This window comes from Argiope bruennichi, chromosome 3, assembly GCF_947563725.1.
Source record: "Argiope bruennichi chromosome 3, qqArgBrue1.1, whole genome shotgun sequence".
In the NCBI taxonomy this organism is placed as follows: domain Eukaryota; kingdom Metazoa; phylum Arthropoda; class Arachnida; order Araneae; family Araneidae; genus Argiope; species Argiope bruennichi.
In genome coordinates, this window is record NC_079153.1 from 121,961,968 (window position 1) to 121,979,942 (window position 17,975).

At 28.1% G+C, this 17,975-nt stretch overlaps 1 protein-coding gene across 1 annotated transcript in view; it reads left to right on the plus strand.

The window, feature by feature from the left end:
* The window catches only part of LOC129963254 (orexin receptor type 2-like), a 182,528-nt gene extending 165,208 nt beyond the window's left edge, over positions 1-17,320 (plus strand). The window contains exons 5-8 of the mRNA XM_056077491.1: positions 10,888-11,278; positions 12,740-12,899; positions 15,111-15,223; positions 17,136-17,320. Of these exons, the coding sequence (XP_055933466.1) occupies positions 10,888-11,278; positions 12,740-12,899; positions 15,111-15,223; positions 17,136-17,290 (819 nt within the window). The 3' untranslated portion in view covers positions 17,291-17,320. The remainder of the gene's footprint in view (positions 1-10,887; positions 11,279-12,739; positions 12,900-15,110; positions 15,224-17,135) is intronic.
* The last annotated feature ends 655 nt before the right edge of the window (positions 17,321-17,975 follow it).

Here is a 17,975-nt window from a genome sequence, read left to right on the forward strand (position 1 = left end):
TCATGTATTTAAATAAATTCATATTTTGGTTTAATTGCAGATTAATCTAGCAAAAACTGCAATATATATTATTGCATGCAATATTGTTTAATGCAATATATACATATTTAATTTTTAGCCTTTTTATTAGAAATGTAAAGAAAACGTATTAGCAGAAAACCTACTTATTTCGATACTAACTATTTTTTGTTTGCAATGCGGTTAATGTCAATAAGCCACTGTAATGTCCTACGTCCGTGGAACAAATCTATGACTCTACAAAATTTTTCACTCTTCTGTTATACACTCATGTCCATAAATTAAGGATAATTCAGAGTCACGCGGAAATCAAACACTAAAATACATATATCACTAGAAAAATGATTACACACATCTTCAAAATTCATATGCAAATTACAGGATGCCAGAAGATGACACCAATAGTACGTCACGATAAGAGAGTGATATATCAGGAATACAGGCAAAGAAGTAAAATTTTTCGCAAGTGCTTTATAAGCCTTTAAGTGAATTAACCGCATAGTTATAACACAAATGACGCATTTGAATGATTTTTTAAGTGGTAGAATTATCGGCCGTCTGAAATATGGGCGTACCCAGCTGGAAGAGTCCTAGGAACTGGAATCACCCAAAGTGTCATCTCCAAGCTTTGGCAACGTTTCCAAGTTGATGGTAATATGAGTAGACGTTACAGCACAGATCGCCCCCAAGTTACAACGTCGAATGAAGACCGATATTTGGCAGATACGTCCAAAAGAAACAGACGGAGCACAACATCAGACATGTCTCGTCAGCTCTCTTCAGTCACTGGTACGACAGTTTCAATGCAGACCGTGTAGAGACGCTTAGGACAGATTGGTCTATATGCTTGTAAGCCTGTCAGATGGGTTCCACTTACTGCAACTCACTATCACCTGTGGTTAACCTGGAGTAGAGAGCATGCATTGTGGACACCGAAACAGTGGGTTTGTGTGATGTTTTCCGACGAGCCCCGGCTTAGCTTGCAGTCTGATTCTCAGTAAATAGTTTCTTCATATGGAGAGCGCCAGGTACCCGTTACCACCAAGAGAACATCATTGAACGATATCGTTATGGTGGTGCAGGATTGCTCGTTTGGGGAGGAATTATTCTGGGTTGCAGAACTGACCTGCATGTTCAAATTGGAACCATGACAAGTCAAATCTATAGGGACATCATTCTGAAACAACATGTAGGTTTATTTCGGGGAGTCATGGGCGCAGAATTCGTGTTTAGGGGTGACAATGCCTGTCCTCGCCGTGCAAACATCATAAACGAATGCCTTCGATCTGAGGATATCACCCGTATGGACTGCTCAGCATTCTCACCGGACTTGAATCCAGTAGAGCATGTGTGGGACATCCTTGGCCGACGAGTTGCAGCCCATCAACCACCTCCCACATGTCTACCGGAACTTCGAAGAGTATTGCTTGATGAGTGGTGTAATATTCCCCGAGATCAGATCGATAATTTGATACTCAGCATGCCTAGGCGTTGTACGGACTGTATTGCATCGTCTGGGAGACATACTATGTATTAACCATCATACCAACCATATAATATTGGTTCTTGTAAATAGTTTTTTTTTTTGTAATTTTCACCAGGGAGCATAAAATCGCAATTTTTATTAATGATATCAAACATATAGCACCTATTTTGCTCTTTTGTTTTTGTTTAATAAATAGGCTTTACAAATAAGTCACATTTGCTTTGCTTCTGACTCTTTCTTTTCCTGAATTTGCATTATCCTTAATTAATGGGCATGAGTGTATTTGGTGACGATATCAAATAATAAGATTGTTTATGTAACAGCAGACAAAAAATATTTATAAGACGAAAGAAACATAGTCTGTCACGTAGTTACTCTCGTGCCATTTACTGACATTTCAATCCTGTATATCATTATATTGAGCAATAATTTTAGTTATGAGGATTCGCTCATTTATATCGCTTCATTAAAATAGAATTATATGTGTTCAGTAATAACTCTTAAAAAGTTAGAATAAAATTTATACATTGTTACAAAAAGATGAGTTTTAATCCCATCAACAGGTGCTCGAATGCTTTGAGATTTGAAGAAGACAAGAGAAGAGATCGCTCATGAAGAATTCCCTAACAAGCGAAGTTCAACAAGGATTTTCAGAATTTCTAATCCATTTTAGTTATATTATTCATGCTTTAAAATATATCAATAATGACAGCGAACACTTCCTAAGAGCGAATATATACAGCGAACACTTCCTATGATGTCTCCTTCTTTCAAAAAATTCTACATTCGTGAGTTTAAACGAGACTTTCGCAGTAGTAACTATTTTCCATGCGTTTCAATTAAATATCACGATGGGAATTGGCATTTATTTAATTTTTACACAGTACTCCTTTTTGCATGAGTCAATTTAGAATTTACATTGATTAAATAAATGTCAAACAGTTATTTTCAATTTAAATGTTTGTGAAAAAATAGAAAGATTTTTGTAGATAACACCGAATATAATATTTGGCATTTCATTTCAACCAGTATTTAAATCCATTTTACACAACTAACATCATTTAAAATTATATATATGTGTCTACTAAAAATATGCCAATAAATAAAAATTTTACGATTAATATATAATTTAGTGAAAGCAAAATCTTACTATATGTTATCTATTCCAAATTAAAATAAAATATATTTAACTTTTTGCACTAGGAGTAGTAATTCAATACATAAATATTCACTTAATACAAGAGTTTGTTTATTGCTCTAAAATTAAACATATGTATAATTGTTTTAAGTTGAATTTCCCTGAAAAATTAATCTACATCGTTTTACCATTCTGGCGTTTTTTTAACAATCAAAATTGAAAAATAAACAACGTCTTGAATGGTGAGCGAGAAGCACCATCCGAGTACAAAGGGTTAACTGTCAATAATAATTTTATGAAAACGATTTAAAAAATATTTTATACTTTTTTTGGGAAACATTTCTCCACTTCTCAACCTTTTTATCACTTAGAGTATTTCCATGAATAGACAAGAAAAGTGCCTATAAATTAGCGAAAAGAAACTGTGTTTACTAACTTTTCTAACCAAATTTTATGTTTTCTTCAAAAAAATATGCATTCATGTTAAGAAGTAAGAAAAGGAATAAAGAATGTCGTTTTCTTTTTATGCCGCAGCATTTTCTAAAACTTGCTTTACGCCATGGAATAAGTTACCACTCGTTTTCAAAAGCAAGAAAGTTTTGAAGAAAGGAAGAAAATGGCAAGCGTTAATTACTCGAAGTGAAAGGCCCTCTTAGATACTTCATATACAAAAAACAACACTATTTTGATTTTTGTATGCCCCAGAACACAGACTCAGATTATAACGTTTTTATTTATAATAAAAACAATTAATTATATGTCTTTTATTATAATCCTTTCAAAACAGTTTTATGCTGAGCATTATTTAAACAGTTTTTTTTTATAAACTCCCTTTTCAAAGAAATATTTTGGGGCTAGTGCTTAGGAGAGTTAAAACTTGAGTGGAATTCGATATACAACAATTTTGTTTTTAGAATACCTCATTCAAGAATTAATGATCTTTAGAATTTCTTAACTTAAATCTTAATACATATAAACTGAAACTAAATTTCAGTGAAAAGCTGATTATTTCCTTTATTTTAGGAGAAATTTCTAAGACAATTATTATTGGGAAATTTCTCCTAAGTTTTTGGGAATGAAGTGATATCTAATAATATTTAATAATAATATATAAATATAGTATAATATATAGAATTATTTATAACGTATATGTTATATATGTTTATGTTTATAATATATAAAATATTTTTTCTTGTAATAAGATATTAAGTTAAATATGCATGAGTAGCTATACTTGGCATTATTATATAGCTTAATAAATTACAATTCTGTTAATCCACAGCATTGCAGATCTCTAGAATATATACTTACATTTTAAGATTTCATAATTTTTTTTTAATTTTATAAGAATTCAACTCGAAGTAGAATAGCTTGTAACTACGTTCCAACATGACAAACAATAAAATAGCTATTATTTTTACTTTTCATTGAACATAACTTGATTAGTTATGAGGTTAATAATTTTTTTTCTCGAATATGAAAGTATCTAAATAAAGTAATTATTATTTTATGTTATAATGTAAAAAGTTCTTTCGTGTTTTTGTGCATGTTCAGATTTTTTTTTTCAAAATACAATGAATTTCACACGTTAGACGTTTAACTAGAATATTGTTACAAAAAATTTTCTACAACAAAATACCGTCGATCAATCATAATAACGTAACGCATTTAATCTCTATAGTTCAGCAGCTTTCTTGCTGTCTAATCCTCCAGTTTCTTTACTTGTCGGCGACTCCGACTCCTGTCACACACAACTTCTTTTGACGATACCCACGACTTCTGACGATCCACACAACTTCTTCTTCAGCTTCAGAGTGCCCATCCTTTATAGTTCCGGGAAGCGGGGCTAGAATCTTCAGACCAATGAGGGCGTATCTGTGTGTATTTCTGTTCCTACTGGATGGATCGTGAAACTTCTCGAACTTTCCAATATGATCCATTTAGTCGCCAAACTCTCCAAATTTATCGCCAAGTCGCCAAATGATCGCCAAACTCTCAGGTCATTGACGCACAGGGCGGATCTTACAAAGGGTTTTAACGGTTTTCCCAGGATGACACTATTCGTGCCGGGTAGCAGAATTACAGATTTGTAACAATATTGTTGAATTTAGAAAAACCATGAGGGCTTTTTTGGGATAGATCTCGTAATTTTAAACTTTGCTCAAATGAAACCTGAGAGATTCTATGGATTAAAAAAAAGAATGTTTAAAAACTAGAAATTATACGTCTTAATTGTCACAAACATTATCATGAATATGGCTGAAATTATGTTACAAGCAACAAAAGATAATTATTAATTATTTGTCTACGCAATGCCTCTTTAAACATGATATGGCATATTTCACATGCTTTGTATATTTGAATCGCAGGCTTCTTAATTCCATGCATCATTTATTGCGGAAATTCTCAACGTTATAACTAATATTTTACTTATTTTCTATACTTGATTTATTTATTTGAGGCTTTTGATAATTAATATTTCAAGTAGTTGGCTTATATGACTTTTTCACTTGAGGTTTTCTAATCTCTTGCTGCCTATATTCTCAATGTTATACAAGTGATGAAAAATCTTAAAAATATATAGAAAAAATTCCTGAACCCTCTCACTACTAAACCGGCCGAATTCGGCCTTAAAAGTTTAATTCTAAAAGGTTATTTTAAGGCCGATTTCTGTTTCAAGCAATGTATGAAGGATGTAAGTCAAACTATTATGTAAAGATGCCCTCTCTTTGCTCTTGTATGGAACTTATTCAGCCCATTAGTATAGAACTTGCACGGCTGGGTTTGGCAGGATCAGTAGTAATAGGATTGCGATACTTAATTGCTTCATCTGTTTTAGCAGGAACCAAATAAATTTCAACAAAAGCGTTTTTCTACTCATCCTAATAAATATTCCCCAGGTTAGATTTTGGTTTGATAATCCGAAACATTCATGTTAATTCAAAATTGTTATTAAACAAATATAATTTTAAATTTCATCAAAAAGTGAAATAGTTTAGGATAACAAATTCTCTGTATGCCACTTACATTAACTATGCATTTCTACAATTTAAAATCCTAACTATTGAAACAAAAATTTTAACATTAATTGTTAAAGTTAATTTTATACACCCTATTGTAAATCTAAAATCATAATGACTTTAACTTAAAAAATTATGCTGCATTCTGATGTTTAAGTATATTTTTACTTTTTTTTTTAAATATCTTCAAAGTAAAAATAATTAACATATCGTGAATAATTAATAGTTTAGGATAACAAATTCTCTGTATGCCACTTACATTAACTATGCATTTCTACAATTTAAAATCCTAACTATTGAAACAAAAATTTTAACATTAATTGTTAAAGTTAATTTTATACACCCTATAGTAAATCTAAAATCATAATGACTTTAACTTAAAAAATTATGCTGCATTCTGATGTTTAAGTATATTTTTACTTTTTTTTTTTTAAATATCTTCAAAGTAAAAATAATTAACATATCGTGAATAATTAATAGTTTAGGATAACAAATTCTCTGTATGCCACTTACATTAACTATGCATTTCTACAATTTAAAATCCTAACTATTGAAACAAAAATTTTAACATTAATTGTTAAAGTTAATTTTATACACCCTATTGTAAATCTAAAATCATAATGACTTTAACTTAAAAAATTATGCTGCATTCTGATGTTTAAGTATATTTTTACTTTTTTTTTTTTAAATATCTTCAAAGTAAAAATAATTAACATATCGTGAATAATTAATAGTTTAGGATAACAAATTCTCTGTATGCCACTTACATTAACTATGCATTTCTACAATTTAAAATCCTAACTATTGAAACAAAAATTTTAACATTAATTGTTAAAGTTAATTTTATACACCCTATTGTAAATCTAAAATCATAATGACTTTAACTTAAAAAATTATGCTGCATTCTGATGTTTAAGTATATTTTTACTTTTTTTTTTAAATATCTTCAAAGTAAAAATAATTAACATATCGTGAATAATTAATAGTTTAGGATAACAAATTCTCTGTATGCCACTTACATTAACTATGCATTTCTACAATTTAAAATCCTAACTATTGAAACAAAAATTTTAACATTAATTGTTAAAGTTAATTTTATACACCCTATTGTAAATCTAAAATCATAATGACTTTAACTTAAAAAATTATGCTGCATTCTGATGTTTAAGTATATTTTTACTTTTTTTTTTTAAATATCTTCAAAGTAAAAATAATTAACATATCGTGAATAATTAATAGTTTAGGATAACAAATTCTCTGTATGCCACTTACATTAACTATGCATTTCTACAATTTAAAATCCTAACTATTGAAACAAAAATTTTAACATTAATTGTTAAAGTTAATTTTATACACCCTATTGTAAATCTAAAATCATAATGACTTTAACTTAAAAAATTATGCTGCATTCTGATGTTTAAGTATATTTTTACTTTTTTTTTTAAATATCTTCAAAGTAAAAATAATTAACATATCGTGAATAATTAATAGTTTAGGATAACAAATTCTCTGTATGCCACTTACATTAACTATGCATTTCTACAATTTAAAATCCTAACTATTGAAACAAAAATTTTAACATTAATTGTTAAAGTTAATTTTATACACCCTATTGTAAATCTAAAATCATAATGACTTTAACTTAAAAAATTATGCTGCATTCTGATGTTTAAGTATATTTTTACTTTTTTTTTTAAATATCTTCAAAGTAAAAATAATTAACATATCGTGAATAATTAATAGTTTAGGATAACAAATTCTCTGTATGCCACTTACATTAACTATGCATTTCTACAATTTAAAATCCTAACTATTGAAACAAAAATTTTAACATTAATTGTTAAAGTTAATTTTATACACCCTATTGTAAATCTAAAATCATAATGACTTTAACTTAAAAAATTATGCTGCATTCTGATGTTTAAGTATATTTTTACTTTTTTTTTTAAATATCTTCAAAGTAAAAATAATTAACATATCGTGAATAATTAATAGTTTAGGATAACAAATTCTCTGTATGCCACTTACATTAACTATGCATTTCTACAATTTAAAATCCTAACTATTGAAACAAAAATTTTAACATTAATTGTTAAAGTTAATTTTATACACCCTATTGTAAATCTAAAATCATAATGACTTTAACTTAAAAAATTATGCTGCATTCTGATGTTTAAGTATATTTTTACTTTTTTTTTTAAATATCTTCAAAGTAAAAATAATTAACATATCGTGAATAATTAATAGTTTAGGATAACAAATTCTCTGTATGCCACTTACATTAACTATGCATTTCTACAATTTAAAATCCTAACTATTGAAACAAAAATTTTAACATTAATTGTTAAAGTTAATTTTATACACCCTATTGTAAATCTAAAATCATAATGACTTTAACTTAAAAAATTATGCTGCATTCTGATGTTTAAGTATATTTTTACTTTTTTTTTTAAATATCTTCAAAGTAAAAATAATTAACATATCGTGAATAATTAATAGTTTAGGATAACAAATTCTCTGTATGCCACTTACATTAACTATGCATTTCTACAATTTAAAATCCTAACTATTGAAACAAAAATTTTAACATTAATTGTTAAAGTTAATTTTATACACCCTATTGTAAATCTAAAATCATAATGACTTTAACTTAAAAAATTATGCTGCATTCTGATGTTTAAGTATATTTTTACTTTTTTTTTTAAATATCTTCAAAGTAAAAATAATTAACATATCGTGAATAATTAATAGTTTAGGATAACAAATTCTCTGTATGCCACTTACATTAACTATGCATTTCTACAATTTAAAATCCTAACTATTGAAACAAAAATTTTAACATTAATTGTTAAAAATAATTTTATACACCCTATTGTAAATCTAAAATCATAATGACTTTAACTTAAAAAATTATGCTGCATTCTGATGTTTAAGTATATTTTTACTTTTTTTTTAAATATCTTCAAAGTAAAAATAATTAACATATCGTGAATAATTAATAGTTTAGGATAACAAATTCTCTGTATGCCACTTACATTAACTATGCATTTCTACAATTTAAAATCCTAACTATTGAAACAAAAATTTTAACATTAATTGTTAAAGTTAATTTTATACACCCTATTGTAAATCTAAAATCATAATGACTTTAACTTAAAAAATTATGCTGCATTCTGATGTTTAAGTATATTTTTACTTTTTTTTTTAAATATCTTCAAAGTAAAAATAATTAACATATCGTGAATAATTAATATATTTGTAAATGAAATAAGTTGAATCAGCAGGGGATAAGAGAGAGAGATAAGACACATTCATTCCACTCAATGAATCTTTCAATGTTTGCTTATTGTTTGCATGTAGGATATAAAAAATAAATAAGATTAAATGGAAAAGATTAAAAGGAAGCTAAGTGGACTTCAATTCCCTAAGAGGTTTTAGTTTCAGAAGAAACTGACTCTTAAAAAGAACATTCGGACTTACAATACAAAAAAAGCCCAATAAAATAGTGTGTTTTATATGACCTCATCACCTTTTAAAGAAAAGCACCTTTATTTGAAAAGAAAGAAGTTTTATTAATCCAATTTTCTGACCTTTTTTCTAAATTTTATACTTAAAAAAAGTTGAATTTTTCTATTATTTCATTTTTAAAGAATGCTGCAATTTTTCATTTAAAAGCATCGGTGAAAAAATGGCGATGGTGAGAATTCAATTTAGTATTAAGTGCGCGAAAGATTTTATTTCTCAAATGCGTAAAATAAAAATAAGAATTTCTAGAAAATTGATTTTATTTACTTTGTCATATCAATGAAATTAAATCTTGAATGACGCATCATGGACTCTCAAATTAAATTGAGCCTGAACTGAAATATAAAAAAGAAACACTGGCTGCTTTCAAGAGAAATGTCCGACTTAGATATTTTGGAACACTTTTTTAAAATCTTAAGAAATGAAGGAACGAAAGAAAAAGGTAAAAATAGAATGAATTTGAGGATATATTTTCTCAACAAACTCCATAAAAAAACATACCAGATATATCTATAACAGACATTTTGTTATATATTATTTGTAAATAACTTCAATAAATGAAATTTATTTATTGCACATAAGAGGACTAAAAAGAAACAATTGTGTTTGGCTGAAAATATATCATTTTGAAGTAGCCTAATTTTCTGCCTTAAAGTGAATGGAATCTTCATAAATCAATGTTTTTTTAGTTCCCACAATAAGTTTATCATCTATTATTTAATGATTAATATCTGAAATTCCATAATATTTATAAATATGAAACGATCCTAATACAAATTAAATAAATGCTAAAGGCATAGATGACAGTATAATTACGAAAAAAATACATGTACATCTATTGATGTAATTGAGTTAGAAAATGATTTATTTGTATTTAGGAATGAAACTTATTCTTTTTTTATGATCAAATTCAAAGGAACTTTTCTTTCCTAGAAATTTTTCTGCATTATAAATGGTCAAAATTTAGCTTTCGTTAATCTATTAGGAGAAGCTTTAAAATATAGAGTATATGAATCAAAAGTGTCTTGCAAATATTGAATATCTACATTTTTTTTTTTTCAAATTTCTTCTAAAAGATTGTCACTTATATATTTGTCAATCAGAGAAAATGCTTAAAATCATATTTGTCAGTGAAGATTCGGTTACATTTGTATTCAGAACACGACTAAAACTCGATAAGGAAATAGCTGTATTTGAGTTCCCTAAGTCTCATGGAAAGCTTTTTAATTTCTCTAAATTCAATGTTTTAAGTTAATAATAATAATAAGCAAGCTTCCTAGATTCAATTTTTTAAGTTTATAATCTTTCAGGATTAATGCTAAAATTAAATTTCTTATTACATTGGGAAATTCATATAGAATATATGAAGTTGGAACAATAGCAGCATTGCCATATCCCTTCGAGACCCAATTAAGCAAGATTAATTTTTATTGCAAAAATAATTTGACCTTACGTTGAGGGCAATTGAAATAAGAGAAAAAAGGGTTTCAAAGTAACGCACACCATTGTTTTCGTCTTTATTGTCTTTTCACCTAATTACAAAAACTTTAATCATAAAATAGCATTAAAAAAGAAATAAGATGACTGCATGCAAATGGATATTTAATTGTATAAAAAGAGAATAGTAATTTTATTCTATCTTATCTTACAAATAATTCCCCTATGTTTATACAAATAATTCAGAAACCGTTCTCTTCCAGAATGTTTCCGTTGGTGTTTCTGTCTTGACCCTCACCTTTATTTCGGTGGATCGTTGGTACGCCATCTGCCATCCCCTCAGTTTTAAAAGCACAGCCTCTCGAGCCAAAACCTCAATTCTGCTCATTTGGCTCATCTCTGGTTTCATCGGCCTCCCGGAGGCCATCGTTTTGGACACTATGAGGACCCTGCCAGTGGACACCACCTACCTCACTGATTGCACTCACACCTGGAGTGAGACAAGCACCAGGGTATACCAGCTGTTTCTCATCCTGATATTGTACGTGGCACCATTCACCCTCATGGCTTTCACCTACTATCAGATTACTCGAGTTTTGTGGAACAAGAATATACCTGGAGCATCAGAGACAAATCATCATTTGTCTAGAAAATGTAAGTATTAGAACACAATAAGAATTTGCTAAATGATTAGATTTGTAGTAACCTAATTTAAGGTCACTTGGATACGAAAAGAGAATTTTCGAAATATTTTTAAACTAAATGATGGCATTATAATTAATAATTATATTGATAATGCTAACCTAGTTTTTATTAATTTAAGAATATTTTTTTATAATTTTAGTTCTTTTAACCTATATTTTAATTTTATATGCGTCAAATTAATTAATTAAACATGAGCTTAAAGTATTTCACAGTTAGTGCAATTTTGGCCCAAACCACATTTCCCATAACATAAGCAATCGAAATCGGCAGTGAAATTAAGTACGATATTCGATTTGATCAGAAATTCCTCATATGCATTTTAATTATATGTTTCTTTGAACTTTAAATTAGAAAATATGTCATTAAAGTTTAAAAACTTGTTTACGATTCTAAATGAAATATTTTAGCCCTTATTCGTATTTTTTTAACTAGACCTAAGATTGTTTCGATTTTTGTTTGTTTTGTTTTGTTTCAAAACCAAATAGCTAGATTACGAATGTGAAAGAAAGGTCATAGAGTTATTTCAATGAACTGCAGTCAACCACCTTATAAACTATTATATAATCCTAGAAATTATTCTGCAATGCTAGAAGGGTCGGAAGAGCGTTGTTGTTTTTACCTCCTAAGCAAGCGATTAAATCGGTTAAATATCATACTCAGCTGCACAGTTTGAAGCAAATAATTGATCTGTAGTCTCAAAATTTGCCAATCGTAAAAATGTAGTCTTTCATTAGGATAAGGCAAGAAGATTACATGTATTTCGCCAAACAGTGGGAGTTGTTGGAGTATAGCAGATATATTTTATTCCATCCTTCATAAGTTCTGAAATGAAACTTGAAACTACCACAACTCAATTCTTTTTCAAAAGTTCACACTGTTTGACAACATAAAGGAAATTTTTGGAATCAGGAAATAAAGTTTTGTCCTACCCTGTATAAAAAACCTAAAATAAAATCTTAAGATTGTCAAGAGTTCTTCTCGTTGCAAAAGTAAAACGTCGCTAAAAAGGAATCAACTTACAAACAACATTTTAAGTTTTTTTAAAGATAATCCAGGGCATTATATGTCTGAAAGTAGAATGAAGGAACTACTCGAAAAATAGAAATAATCATTATCTAATAATATTGTAAATATATTATTGAATAAAATTCGTTATTAATAAAAAAAATGCAATTTACCCAAAAAAAATTGTTAATACATCTCTTAACTTTCTGGATTCTCTCATTTTGAGTGATATAGATAGTTTAATGAGGTTTTTTTCCTTTCTAAATTGTAACAAATATTATGTTTGAACTAAATTATTATTATATTTATTACAAACTTTTCCATTGTACATCTATGGGACATAAACATTTCCATAAAACTATCACACTGATTTCAATATTTAATTAACATTTTTTTCCTTCATAGGCGGCAACAAAATTCCCGGACGTGCTGGTGCTGTCAGAACTACTTCAACAAATTGCGAGGGACAAATAAGATCTCGCCGTAAGGCCTCCAAAATGCTCATGGCTGTAGTTGTTATGTTCAGCCTTTGTTATCTCCCTGTGCATTTAATCAACGTCTTAAGGTACTTCTGACAATAACAGATATATTTTATAAATATTTTGTATAGTTTATTAACCACACCGGCCGTTATGAAATAAACATGCAATAGAAATAATGTTGCACAAGTGAAACATTTCATCCTAAAAATGTTCTTAACGGGAATTTTTCTCATCAAATTTTTTATTTGAAAAGAAAGTTTACTAAAATTTTTGTCCTCAAGAATTCATAAAATTTATGTCTAACGTTATTCTTCACTATTTGAGTTTATTTTCTGATCGTTGATAATTAATAAAAAAATATAGATCTCTGATGAAGTATTGCTTTTAACTGCATTGAATCCTTAATGCAACTTGCATTAATTAGTCATAGATAAATGGTTTGGCGTTACATGTTGGAATTTAAATGGAAAATCATTTGCAGCTATATATTAACTGAAAGGAAATTTAGCTTTTTAAGATATTAAAATGTATGAAAATAATATGAAATTTCGAAGAAAAATTACAAATTATGATTGGTAATTTCTAAACATGTAATAAAATGTATTAAAGTTTGCAAAAAAGATTTTCATTACTTTTTTGTAGTGGTCCAATTTCTTATTTTGATTATCTGCTGTTAAACTGAATTTATGCTTTTAAGCTTAGGGAAAAAAGAATTTGATTTTAAAAAAAACCAAAGGAAATAAATTCGTTTTATTATTAAGATTGATTTTAATTTAAAAAAAACTTTGTTCTTCTTTCTCATGATTTTTAACACGACTTTAGGTTTTCACTTCTCTTTATTTTTCTGTAATTTTTTTTCCATTTTTTATATTTCCAACCTATTTTGTGTTTAAATGTACTTGTAAATGCTCAGTATTCCCGTAACATGCCTACCAAACCGTTCAGTGACCAGAATGGTCACGGATACGGGGGCATGAGACGGCGTTCTGTTCTGTAAATGCTCAGTGTTGCTTGCATACATAGTGTGAGCTAAATATTTCACGTACATTTATTGTTTCACCTAATTATCTTCTAATCATGAAAGAAATTAAAAATTTTCTTGACATTAAAAAATAAAAGTAATTTGTCTTCCAAATTTTCTAAATCCCCAAACTTTAATAATAATTAAAAAAAACTCTTTTTTAAACTTCCTTTAATTTTAGTAACTAAATTCTTCATAGATTTTATTTTCAGAATCAAATTTACCTACTTTTTACTTTCACAAATTTAAACTATTCTAGTTAAATGCTCCTGCCTTCAAAATTTTGTAATCTTGAGTTTCTTTTATAATTAAAAAAAGTCTTAATCAAAAATAATAAATAATAAAATGGCAATGGCGTGTCATAAATAGTACACATCTGCTGATATCTTTTGTAGATATACGCCTTCTCCAAATAATGGTCTTCCAAAAATTTCGAAATGTTGTCTTACTTTTCTTTGGCAGATGTACTTTTAAAATCTAATTTTCCATCTAATGTTCTTTTTCCAACCACTCTCTTGCACTCCCGAGGTAATCTTGTTTATCACAGAATGGAGCCTATTTTCTTCTTTTCTTCACCGTTTCCACTTCTTAGAGGATGACTGCTCTTGTGGGAATTCGGCAATCCCATCCATACGATACCCTGTCCTTTAACTCTTTCATGGCAGCTCAAAATACCTTCGCCTTTGCTAGAAATTCTTTGGTACTGAAGAGTCCTTAATAATTCATATTTGCAAAAAAGAAGTGTAAAAATGCTTAAATTTCTAATTGATCATGGATAATTATTCCAATTAGATTAACCCTAAAATTTTTCCGAATAATAGTTTAATACTCCTCGCATTTCATTCAAAATATATCCTTGGGCCTCCTCCAGTACCTATTTTTTATAATTGCCTTATTTTTTCACTCATACAGTACATTATCATGCTCCTTCATCCAGCTACTTTTATATCCAGTACTCCAGATATTTTTCATTCTAATTTCTATCATTTTTTTGTTCTGTTATATGTATTTGCATTTTATGATTTGTATGTTTCATTACAATTCATTCCAGCGTAATTTTTCTTTCCTGTCTTTCTATTTTGTCTTTTAATAAAGTCCACCTACATCCATATCAAAGCAGAAAGGGACCACATGACCTTTAGAAATGGAGGTTTAATGTGGTGTCATTAATCTATTTATTTAAAAATTCTTAATAACCCTATTCTGTTCGATTCGATTCTAATGCTGATTTCACACTGTAAGTATATAATGGATTATTATTTTGACTCTACAGGTACACAGTAGGATTGCCGCAAACTCCAGCAACAACTGTTGCGTCTCTCATTTCTCACTGGTTGTGCTATGCTAACAGTGCTGTCAACCCCGTCATTTACAACATCATGAATGGTAAATATATGTACAGTTCAAATATTTTGAAATAGTGTTCATTTCCTTTTTGATGCATGCATAAGGGAAGGATTTTTATGTTGCATTGAGCAGTTTATTAAGAATATTGATATTCAATAAAAATATACATAAATGCTTTTTTGTTCCAGAAAACCGTGGAAAAATAAATAAGTAATTTTCAAATAAGTACTTAATATGTTAAAGACTTCTGAAAAATTCTTTATATAAAGCACATAAAGCGTAACTTGCATGAAAATGGAGTATGATATTAATTTATACTTTGATGTGACTGAAAAATATTTCCTCTCATCTTTTATATTAAGATGTTGAATTAATTTAGCAGAAGAGCTGACAACTCACTTGATAATGCATGACAATTATATCACAGTAAAACTTTGTATTGTCAGTATTATTGAGTCTTATATTAATAGTGTATCATTTTACGTATTAAAACATCAGGAGTAAAATATTCTGAATCAGAAAATAGAAATATCTCAAAAGCATAATTGTTTACAAGGATGAATCAATTCATATTTTTAAAACAAAAAAATATAAGATTTTGAAATTTTAATCATTCATCTTTTATTATGTGAATAATTTTTAATTCACACATTTTTGCTGAAATATTATTTCTTCTTTACTTTATTTGAAAAATGTATAAAAAGAAGTATTTCAGGAAATATAAACAGAATAATTCCGTGACAAATAATTATAAAATTCTAAAATTATTTAAAAATTATACCCATTTTCTAAATATTTATATTGATATAAATAATTTCTATAAATAATAAATATGCTAAAATATTTTATGAAAATTTTGAATGCATTCCATATGTATCTCAATAAAAATAAGGTAGAAAACATTTTGTATTTAAAAAAGTCTTTTTTGCTATAGTAGTCCTTGCTTAAGATGTACAGTCACTTGATTGTAACACTTCTCGAAATTGCTCTAATTTATTCTTCACAGAATTCTTATACTTTATTTCTCTGTGAAATAACATTTAAATACTGAGGTTGGATTCATTCATTGAACGTTTGTCAATTTCCGTGAATAATTTGAATAAATATTTCATTTGAGAAAGCTCAGGAAACATGAAAAGATTTTTTCAAAAAATTTTAAAGGTCATCATTCACTATCGTGTTATATTTCAATTCTAATGTTATTAAGGTGTACGTACACACTTCGAAAATCGTTCAAAATATCGAATATTTTTTTTATTGCTTAATAATGTTCTCTGATCCTTTAGCTTTCAAAAGATACCAAGATGTTGTCAATATTCGAAATATTTCTCGAGTTATAATTATTTTCTTGAGGTGCTTTCATTAAAATCTCTAGTTACGGTTTTTTTAAAACTCATTTTATGAAGAATGATATTTTTGCACTACGTTGCTTCATTCAAACAATCATAACTCAACAAGAAATGAACCAAATGCAGTTATTTATATATCAAAATAATATGTATAAAATAGCGGATGTTTTGTACCTCAATCAAAGTTATATTGATAGAAATAAATTTTTAATAGCCATTTAAAGATTAAAATTACAGAAAAAATCTCGCTTTCTCTATTCATCGTTGATGAAAAAATTGTTAAAAAAACCATATATTTTTATAACTTGATTCAGGCAGGCAACATGAAGACTAATATTAGGCATCATTTCCAACTAGAATTATGTGTCTGTACAAATTAGAATTTAAGATATCATGTTTCAAAAAATAGGCTAATCAGCTCATTAAATATTATTTAATTCATTAATAATTAGTGTAATATGGTTTTTATTCACAGAAATGAGTTTAAACATATATTAATGACCTACTGTGAAAAAACTGGATTTTTAAATTTAAAATTTAAAAAAAATCTTTTGGTGTGTACGTACACCTTAATATTATTATTCTGCAATCTTATTTTACAGGAAAGTTTCGAAAGGAGTTCAAGAATACTTTCACGTGTCAGTGCATCAAGAAGAACAGAAGACCGTGTAACGCAGGCACATCTTATCTCTGCAAATTCACCAGCACCGTGTCCCACTGTGACAAAAGAATGCACGAATTAGCGAATTTCTCTTAACCAAGATTTATGGATGAGAGCTTATGCAAATTTATTATTGTATAAACGCATTCAAGTATATATGTATTCTGTGTTAAATGTTTATGTGTATTGGAATAAAATATTCTAAATGTCACTGTTTTTTCTTTTTTTTAAAAAAAAAAAAAAACTTTTCTTTTTGTTTTTCGAATTTTTTCGTTTATAAATATTATTTTTAAATTGCAATAAAACGTAATCGTTCAATAATGCTATGAACTAAAGTTTTTATATAACATAATAAGTATGCTTTAAAATTAAAGATTTTTAAATAGCATCAGTAAATATCCTTTAAAAAGGAAATATTTTTATTGTCAGCAATATATATCCTTTAAAATATCCAAATTATAATTACCACTAAAGATTTTTTTTTAAATTTTAAATAATCTTTTGTTTTATTCTGTTTTCCGACGGTAACATCGAAAATTTGGCCACAATAAATCCTGTCAATACTGCCTCGTTCCGTGGTGGCGGAGTGGTCAGTTGCAACAAGAAGTTTTTTAGTTTAGTTTAGTTATATTAACGCCCCGTTGTAAAGCAACACTAGGGCTATTTGGGGACGTACCTCGTAATTTTGAACCACGATCAGATGACGAGAATGACACCTGAACTGGCACCCCCTCTCCACACCATACCACACCAGCGGGAGGACGTTTGGCATGACGGATTT